At 59.0% G+C, this 9824-nt stretch overlaps 3 protein-coding genes across 3 annotated transcripts in view; all 3 read left to right on the top strand.

Annotated features, from left to right (window-relative positions):
* Positions 1-1181: 1181 nt before the first annotated feature.
* F751_5735 (hypothetical protein) lies at positions 1182-3039 on the top strand (the record flags this gene model as incomplete). The annotated part of the gene is made up of 4 exons (XM_011404048.1): positions 1182-1332; positions 1963-2053; positions 2461-2708; positions 2993-3039. The coding sequence occupies 4 exons, from the start codon at positions 1182-1184 to the stop codon at positions 3037-3039; spliced, it is 537 nt and encodes a 178-aa protein (XP_011402350.1).
* A 2346-nt stretch (positions 3040-5385) lies between these two features.
* On the top strand, positions 5386-7880 carry F751_5736 (Ribokinase; the record flags this gene model as incomplete). Its single annotated transcript, XM_011404049.1, has 8 exons — positions 5386-5520; positions 5833-5956; positions 6083-6168; positions 6349-6420; positions 6583-6709; positions 6971-7081; positions 7313-7456; positions 7726-7880. The coding sequence occupies 8 exons, from the start codon at positions 5386-5388 to the stop codon at positions 7878-7880; spliced, it is 954 nt and encodes a 317-aa protein (XP_011402351.1).
* Positions 7881-9124: 1244 nt separating this feature from the next.
* Positions 9125-9824, top strand: part of F751_5737 (hypothetical protein) — a gene marked incomplete at both ends in the record, with an annotated part of 2161 nt that continues 1461 nt past the window's right edge. The window contains one exon of the mRNA XM_011404050.1: positions 9125-9584. Coding sequence (XP_011402352.1) covers positions 9125-9584 — 460 coding nt within the window. The remainder of the gene's footprint in view (positions 9585-9824) is intronic.

Consider the following 9824-nt stretch of genomic DNA (forward strand, 5'->3'; position numbering starts at 1 on the left):
GGAGATGCTATTCCTGAGGCGGCGCTGAGGAGTTCCAAAGCTGCCATCGCCATCGGGTGACTTGTCCTGGAACCAATGGTATATGAGGCCTGGGATAAAGAGTTAGATTGCTGAAAATCGGTTATCACTCCCTTGCGAGTCAACTGAATGGATCCAACGCCGCTTTCATTCTGCATCGTTATACCATGGGACACGGCAGGGTCTTTCCGGATTCCCTCGGAGAGCATCAAGGGCGTCGCTCATGTTACCCCTGCACCCATAATGCTGCAAGCGCAGGGGCCCAGTAGATTAATTTCAACACTTGTAGCTTGATATTCGACCGATTTCCAGCGAAGAAAAGGCGTACCGACGCAAGGCAACGCATCTCATCCTGACCGCGCACACGTCAACAGGGACAGTGACGCGAGGTGCAGGATGCCACCGTCCGTCAGGAACCCTACCTTCCTGACTGGCCTCGTCCTGCTGCTGACCAGATGTGCCTTCGCGGTGGGTTGGATTGCTCCCTGGTCGATGTCGATCCCACGTCAGCTCCCCTTCGCGAGTGCCCCATTTTCGCTCACTCTCCCCGCTTTCGCGCACACCGCAGGCCACATGCAGCTTAACTTTCGTCTCGCTCCCCAGTGCAATGTGAGCCTTGGGCTTTGTTCGTTGGGGAAAGAAGAGAGCGGGGTTTCAAGGTGCTTCACCCTTGCCGTCACTGTTCACACAAAGCCATCGCGCACATCGCTCCGGTCGAGCCCGGGGTCCCTATGCAGCTCTCTCTAGCGCTGACAGACCTGCTGCCTCAGTCATGCACGTATAGATTGCACCCGAGATGGACCACTAGCGCATGTCTCTGCCCGACCCTACGCCAACAATTCGCGCATACTTTCGATTCCCTTGCAGTCTGGGAGCCCATGTGTATCTGACAACGGTCGACAGTGCTGATGCCATCTGCAAGTAAGTAACGCATGGTTGGATGTTTATACCAGAGCATGTGCTTGCACATCACTGGGTTTGCCTACGTGAAACAACCATCAAGCAGCTGCAGCATCTCACACGTGCCCACCTCCATCAAAACACGTCCATCTCTCACAAACGAAAGGCACAAGGGCTTCAGCAAGTCCGGGTCCATTCGCACCTCGACCCTTCATACCATGGGACTGTCCATGTCAGCCATCCGTGTGAGCACCCTGGAGATCATGACACCACGCTCTACGGAGATCCTGGTAGCCGTGGAGTGCCTCAAGGCCGGCCAGAAGGCTTGTACGGCAGACAGCAACGGCAACATCGGTTCCGACAACAAGGGCAGAAACAACTTTTGCACCAAGAACATTGCGGATGACAACATAGGTGAGAGTTGGGAGAGGAATCGAAGGACATGGATGATCCTCACAGCCGATGCTACCCCTAGAGAGTTCCAAAGCTGCCATCGCCATCGGGTGACTTGTCCTGGATCCAATGGTATATGAGGCCTGGGATAAAGATTTAGATTGCTGAAAATCGGTTATCACTCCCTTGCGAGTCAACTGAATGGATCCAACGCCGCTTTCATTCTGCATCGTTCTACCATGGGACACGGCAGGGTCTTTCCGGATTCCCTCGGAGAGCATCAAGGGCGTCGCTCATGTTACCCCTGCACCCATAAATGCTGCAAGCGCAGGGGCCCAGTAGATTAATTGCAACACTTGCAGCGTGATATTCGACCGAGGTCCAGCGAAGAAAAGGCGTACCGACGCAGGGCAACGCATCTCATCCTGACCGCAAACACGTTCAGCATTCGGAACAGGACGAGCACCGCGAGGTGCAGGATGCCACCGTCCGTCAGGAACCCTACCTTCCTGACTGGCCTCGTCCTGCTGCTGACCAGATGTGCCTTCGCGGTGGGTTGGATTGCTCCCTGGTCGATGTCGATCCCACGTCAGCTCCCCTTCGCGAGTGCCCCATTTTCGCTCACTCTCCCCGCTTTCGCGCACACCGCAGGCCACATGCAGCTCAACTTTCGTCTCGCTTCCCAGTGCAATGTGAGCCTTGGGCTTTGTTCGTTGGGGGAAGAAGAGAGCGGGGTTTCAAGGTGCTTCACCCTTGCCGTCACTGTTCACACAAAGCCATCGCGCACATCGCTCCGGTCGAGCCCGGGGTCCCTATGCAGCTCTCTCTAGCGCTGACAGACCTGCTGCCTCAGTCATGCACGTATAGATTGCACCCGAGATGGACCACTAGCGCATGTCTCTGCCCGACCCTACGCCAACAATTCGCGCATACTTTCGATTCCCTTGCAGTCTGGGAGCCCATGTGTATCTGACAACGGTCGACAGTGCTGATGCCATCTGCAAGTAAGTAACGCATGGTTGGATGTTTATACCAGAGCATGTGCTTGCACATCACTGGGTTTGCCTACGTGAAACAACCATCAAGCAGCTGCAGCATCTCACACGTGCCCACCTCCATCAAAACACGTCCATCTCTCACAAACGAAAGGCACAAGGGCTTCAGCAAGTCCGGGTCCATTCGCACCTCGACCCTTCATACCATGGGACTGTCCATGTCAGCCATCCGTGTGAGCACCCTGGAGATCATGACACCACGCTCTACGGAGATCCTGGTAGCCGTGGAGTGCCTCAAGGCCGGCCAGAAGGCTTGTACGGCAGACAGCAACGGCAACATCGGTTCCGACAACAAGGGCAGAAACAACTTTTGCACCAAGAACATTGCGGATGACAACATAGGTGAGAGTTGGGAGAGGAATCGAAGGACATGGATGATCCTCACAGCCGATGCTACCCCTGGATTATGAACTATCGTTCATACAATGGTGCCACCTCTGCAAAAATTTCCATTGTGGGCCCTGCCAACTTGGGGAATGCCAACAAGGGCAAGGGCAACCGCTGCTTCAAATGCGTCGGGAGCGGAAAGTCGTCAACACGTGTAGCTTGCTTGAGCTTCGCAAGTATGCATGGAAGCTCAATTTCCCCCCAACCCCCACAAAGAACTCTCCACCCCGCCTTCCAAGAAGTCACCACCGCCAATTGCCAAGAAGTCTCCATCCCCACCCGCTAGGAAGTCTCCACCCCCACCCACCAGGAACTCACCACCCACACACGCCAAGAACTCACCACCATCGCCCGCCAGCCCTGGGCCCCCTCCTCCAACCAGCTCGTCTCCACCACCAGACCCATCTTCACCACCAGACCCATCTCCACCACCAGGTCTATCACCGCCCAGTCCCCCTCCTACACCTAGCCCCCCTCCTCCTACCAGCCCTCTTCCCCACCTAGTTCCTTTTCCCCACCTAGCCCCTCTCCTCCTCGCCCCCCTCCGTCCTCCAGCCCGCCCCCCTCCCTCCAGCCCTGCTCCTCCCACTGGGCCCCCTCCTCCTCCCAAGCCCCCTTCTCCTCCTCCTTCACCAATGGGCCTTTCTGGCACAGTTGAGTTCAGCGCTCCCTCTGACTCAAGAGTGGATATTACAATGGTCATCACCACGACAGGGTACACTGCCACAGACATAGGATGCAAACTCTTGTCCGCCAACTTTACGTTGCTCACTATTGGATTGGGTTCTCCACCAATAAGTACGGTGACCACTATCAAGCCCACAGCAGAGATGGGGTGTGCATCGACAGAGTACAAAGTTGGATCCGTGTACACCGTCAATGAACACCAAGATCTCCCTGGTGTTGCACCGCTGACTCTCCTCTTTCCTTCACCACCAACTCCGGGCCCTTTCCCTCCTCCACCAAGTTTTGGACCCATCACTGGGACCGTCTCATATAAAGATGGCACATTCACATTCACGATGTCGACTGGAAAGTACGTGGCGGACACCCTGCATTACGCATTTTGTCGGCAAACAGTTGTCCTTTGGAGAGGGGCGAGGAACGTCCCACCAGCTCGACGACCACTTGGACAAAAGGCTTGCTACCCAGCGAGGAGGCCTTTGTGGCTTACGCCCAAGTGGTGGCGGAGAGCTCGGCCAGGAACTCCTTACTTGTCCTGACTCTGAAGTGGTAGATTCGCCGCTGAACGCACATGCCATGTGTGACGACGCACTACGATCAGAAGGCAGAATCATCATCTGAGTAGCACACCGAAGTCCAGCTTGAGATGACACCGTGAGCTACCAAGCATACCTTGGGTCTTGTTGGCTGAGGAGAATGGTGGTGGTTTGTGGTGATCCTGGCCAGAGAGGTGGGCATTTGGCGTCTGGGTGGGGGACATGACACACATAATACCTCAATTTTCCGTCCTTTGCAATGGTGCGGTGGCTCAACTTCGGATCCTATGGCCTCTCTCTGCCACAGGAACTGACCTGGCTGCAGCAGACTGAAGCACATCGCCCCTCTCACCTCCGGATGTGTAACGCATCAGACCACGAATGCGGAGGCGCTGTTAGAGGCGCATGGCGTGGATGGCGCCACGCTCTGGGAGAGCGAAGAATGGACAAGCCATTCCGACACTTCATGCTCCAGACCCACACCCTCCGCCAGCGGGGCATGGATACCAGGGTGGAGTGGGTTTGGGCCCCATCCGGCGAATACCATCGTTGTGAGTGCGGGCAATGACGGTGCCAAATCCAAGAGGTTGGGGCGTGGGGGTTGATGCGGGGTCGCCCGCCTGGCCGCTGGATCACCTTCCTCCACTGCCTGCGGCGGATCCGCAGGGTGGGGGTGGTTGATGACGTTGGTGTTCCAAAGTTGTGCTCTGGCTGCCAAACCTCGCGGCGCCCCCACACATACTTGCATCAAACATGCCACACCTCGACCATGAACCAAAACGTGGATGCAGCTTTGGGCATGCTATCATCAACTCGCCACTCTGTTGTTGGGAAAGATCGCCTTGTTGCTTCTTGCGAGCCTCCTCCCGCCCAAATGCCTGGCCCCCCTTCCCCAATCCCTTCTGTAGCCTCTTGTGGGCCGCCCCACGCTCACATACCCTGGATTCCCAAGGGAGGAGACGTGTGTGCATCCCACACCTGATCCCCAGTGGCGCAAATTGCCGTGCGTGTCGACGGGATTTGAGCCCGGCAGGGGATGGTGTTCGAAAGCATGACGGTTTGCTTTTCTCAATCCCACTATCTATGAGGGAAGTCCCTATAATGCTAAGCTGCGTAACAGCACCTCTTACGGCTGATGCGCATGATTAAATTACTTGGGTGTGGAGTAAATCAATGCATGTCTGTTCGGGGTTATTTCGAGATGTTTGTTTCGGACATCAAGTTTGCAGGACTTGTTGCTCTCGCGCCTGCAACAAAAAGGTCCGCAAGTTAAGCCTGAGCCGATACTCTCCGCGTTGCGATGACCAAGCTCCATGTCGATGTCGTTGGACGCCATCAACTAAGTCAATTTGATTCTTGTCATAGAGCGGTCAAGAGTCAGGCCGGCCACTCGGAGACCACTTTGTCCCGGCATGTATGCCGACACCCGCAAGCCCTTGGTCGTGGCGGGCAGTATCAATGCCGATCTAGTAGCCAAGGTAGCCCGTCTGCCGGCCCCCGGCGAGACGATGGAGTCGCAGGGGTTTGATGTGTTTCCTGGTGGCAAGGTAAAGTGGGTCGCAGGCCCTAACACCCCGCACCGGATGCATCCCAAGCCGGCGCCGTGTGAGGGTGATTGCCAGCCTAAACTCCAAATCACAATCTCCTTGCAGGGAGCCAATCAAGCGGCAGCTGCCGCGCGACTGGGTTACAACACCTTCCTTATTGGGCAGGCAAGCACTGCGTCCTAGGCGAGAAGGGGATGAGGTGGTTTGGGGACACCCTCCATGTCGCATCTTCTTTGTGCTTGGATTGCCAAACTCGCATCCTTCCTGCATGGCACTCTCGCCCTAGCAAGGCCTCACGGCATCGCATGACAGGTGGGGACGGACGCCTATGCCGGCATGCTCCGAAGCTCCCTGTCAGACTGCGGCGTGGACACTTCCCTGGTCACCAGTGCGGATGGCTCCAGCGGAATGGCCCTGATTCTCCTGCAACCTGGAGGTAGTAGGCTTGGGATGCAGGGGGCGATGTCAGTCTCCTTGTTTCAGTATGAGTGGTGGGATTCCCATCGGTCCCACTAGGCGGCTCGACATGCAGGCATGCTCCTTCTCCCTTGTTCCACTACAGGAGAAAACAGCATCATCCTGGTAGGAGGTGCAAACACTTCGGACAACTGGAAGATCACGGATGAGGCCACACAGGCACGCCGCAGGGTTGTCTTGGCCGGGGGGCTGGTGCTTGGGATGCTCCTTGGCTTGCCCATGGAGCTTGGAAGGGAGTCAGGCAGAGTAGCGGGTGCAGCGGGAGCCAGGGCGACCTCTCAACATTCCGGCAGTGATTGCCCGTGTAGGGCAGTCCATGATGCTCAAACTCCTCCTGCTGCGTTTCCACAGGCAGTGCAGACGGCTGGAGCGCTCCTCCTGCAGCGAGAGATCCCGGAAGTCTTCAACGTCATCTTTGCCAAGGTCTGTGCAGGGTTGGATGGAGGCTTGGGATGCACGGGAGCGGCTCCTTTCCCCTCAAATGCATCTGACCACAGTCGCCCCAGCGTGGCGCACCTGGCACGGGGTACAGCACCGGCGAACCCCCCCGGACCCGCCACCACATACCCACCCCCACACACGCAGATCGCCGCTTCGGCCGGAGTCCCAGTCATCCTGGACGCGGGGGGCGTGACACAGCCCATACAGGTGGACCTGCTCTCCAATGTCAGCCTCGTCTCCCCCAACGAGACCGAGCTGGCCCGACTCACGAGTGGGTGGCATGGTTGCTGGACCATGGAGTGGGTCGATGGGGTACAGGGAGATTCCGTTGGGTGGCCTTGCGATTCTGGAGTCCGATCCTGACATGCTCAACTCTTCAACTCAAGAGCCAAGATATCCCACCCAGTGCACATGCCTAGGCAGTCCGGTTCACTGAACATGCCTGGGCGGTCTGGCTCGCTGTTGGATGCAGGCTTCATCACCCTCAAAAGCATCACTCCAGCACCCCTCCCCCTCTTCCACCCCCCCCCAGACATGCCCACAAAGACCATGGCCCAGGTCCAAGCAGCAGCCGAGGCACTCGTGCACTCTGGCGTGAACAAGGTCCTGGTCAAGCTGGGTTCCAAGGGATCAATGCTCGTCGGTGAGGGGCGAGACGGGGCTAGGCCTGGGGGCTCACGGGGTGGGAGCTGGCCGGGGAACTCATCGCGCTGTGAGGGGCAGGCGGGCCATGGGCCCGCTGAGCTCAGTCATGCGCCTCCCGTGCCAGCACAGCATGCGGCAGGAACCCCCTGAACCAGCTGCATCCGCGGATGCATGCAGGACCGTGCGCCAACCCTCACACCTCTCTTCCCCCGCCCCGGCGTGATGACAGACATCTACGGCAACGTGCTGAAGCAGAAGGCGGTGCCCGTCTCCGACGTGGTCGACACGACGGGGGCGGGGGACTGCTTCACTGCGGCCTTTGCCGTGGCCATGCTGGAAGGGAAGAATGACGCCGAGGCCATGTCGTACGCCAGTGAGTGTGTTGGGGGTCCCGGCTGGAAGAGGGAAATGCTGGAGAGAGCTTCTTCAATCGGCATGGCGTCCCAAACCGCAAACCTGCATGCATCACATCCCTGGATGGTCAAGTGACTGGACTGAGTCGTGTGCCCTCCCACGAAATTGCTGCGCCGAGAGGGCGCCGCTGACAGCCACATGGTCAGCTGGGCGCTCGTGATACGAGTCGTGCCTCTGAGTGAGGGGGCAATCTCGACCACACCCACCTCATCGCCCTCGATCCTGCAGGCGCAGCGGCGTCCGTCTGCATTGGGCGGGCAGGCGCGCTGCCCAGCCTGCCGACGCGGCAGGAGGTGGAGGCCGTGCTGTCTCGGCAGCTGGCCACGGCCACGCTCGCCGCAGCAGAGGATGCTCCCTCCCCCAGAGCCGGGGCTTTCTGGTGACGAGGCTGGCTGTTGAGGTCGGGCTGGTTGCAGACCTGTACCGAGACAACCCAACACAATAGGACCATGGCTGCAACCCCATCCAAAGCATGGCCACCATGGCTGGGAGACACCGCACAGCATGGACTCCAGTCCTGCGGGAAATCTTCCACAGCTAGCCAGGACTTGGGGCACTTCAGCAGTGCCAGCTGCCGATTCTGCATCGATCCCCCTCCGGAGACACCTGCCCTGAACCGGCTTGTAGGCACCTAACCCCCTCGGGAGCTGTCTGACCACCAGATTTAGGTCCAGTTACAGCAGGCACCCTTACAACCGGTTAACGGTACTTAACAAAGCCGATGTCGCCAGCCAGCTCCCTGAAGGCCTGACGGCACATGTTCAGGCCGTACTTGCGGATGATACCGCCCTGGTTGCCAGAGACGCGGCAGCGGCGGGAGCCCTTGCCGTAGCCCTTGGGATGGCTGTTCCACACAGCTGCAGGGATGAGGGGTGACGGGGGAGGTTTCAGAGGGACCTACTGAGGTAACAAAAAGCCTGACGAACCTCACCACGGGGTTTGACCTTCCCAGCCGGGCAAGCGCACCCTCGTGCGCCATGGTGACGAGTGGGTGTCGAAGAGAGGGCTGCGGCTAAGCGACAGACCTCTTTGCCCTGTAAGTTGGTAAGGAGTAATGAAGTGCTCAGCGATAGTCGGCCATATCCTGATTTTTCCCAGGCCCCCGCCACTTCGCCAGGCTGGACCGAGTGTCGCACTCCGCGCACAGGGCGACCAGCTCCCCTGTTCCAGCCAGAGACCGAAATCACCTTACTGACGGGATGCCGTTGAACGCGACGTGGTGAGAGGGTGCTTGCGCTCGTCGCAAGCACTTTTGTTTACCGAAGGCCGCCTTGGGGCATGCCATCCTTTCTTACGACTACATGCAGGTGAAACAAACTGTCCCGGACCACATGGACAACATCGAATGCCGCATGGGGAGCGGTACAACCCCATTCGCATAGATTACCAGGCATAATACGCCATAAAGGGCATCGCATTCCATTCTGCGCCATGACGAAGGGCTTGCTGCATGCGGTGTCGTCCCTGCAGAGGGTTCCTCACAGCGCCCTACCCACATTGCCATCGCCCCGACCGTTCGTGAAGAGCGCCATCCCACCCCGGAGGCAGTTCCATGGAGCGCGACACACCGTGTGTTTGGCTTCAGGTAGCGTATTCCTTTTTGAAGACCATGAGACATGTCGGGTACATGCCTGCCTGGAGAATGCTCATGGGGAGGGTGGAGATCAGTACAGTACCTCCAGCCTCCGACCTCCAGCAGCCGTCCCCATGCGCAGGCTCATCCGGCTCTACACCCGACGACAACGACGACGACGACAAGTTTGAGGAGCGGATAGCCGCGCTGCAGGGCAAGCGCGCCTCCAAGCAGCGTCCTACTAGCCAGGGCGCCGCGGCGCGGGTGCCGGGCAGGGACATCTCGGCCCCCGCCTCCAAGCCCAGCCCCACCCCTCCCACCCCCAAGGACTGGGGCCGGGAGGAGGTGTTCCTGGACTCCCCGCCCCACCGTGGCGACCTGGCCAGCAACATCGCGCTGGGCGCCACCCTCCTCTGGCTGCCCCTCACTGCCGCGGCCGTTGGCCGCGCGGCCTTTGTGCGCTATCTCGTCACCGACAAGCGCGTCAGCGTCAGCACCTCTGCGCCTTGGAAGAGTGAGGGGCGGTGTGTCACCCGCAGGGGGCCGGGCGGGAGAACAGCCGCTGACATTTGAGGGCACCTGATGGTATTTCAGCGCCGCAAGCTCTCGCGTGCGCTCCGTCTTCCCCTCCCTTTCCCCTTGGGATCCAATCCGTTTTTGTCGTCCTCCTGCACCATGCCACACCCAGACTCCTCTCTCCTCTCCCCCCCCCCCCCCCCCCCCCCCACACCACCCCCCCCCTCAGCGCCCGCCG

Source organism: Auxenochlorella protothecoides (genome assembly GCF_000733215.1).
Source record: "Auxenochlorella protothecoides strain 0710 unplaced genomic scaffold scaffold7, whole genome shotgun sequence".
In the NCBI taxonomy this organism is placed as follows: domain Eukaryota; kingdom Viridiplantae; phylum Chlorophyta; class Trebouxiophyceae; order Chlorellales; family Chlorellaceae; genus Auxenochlorella; species Auxenochlorella protothecoides.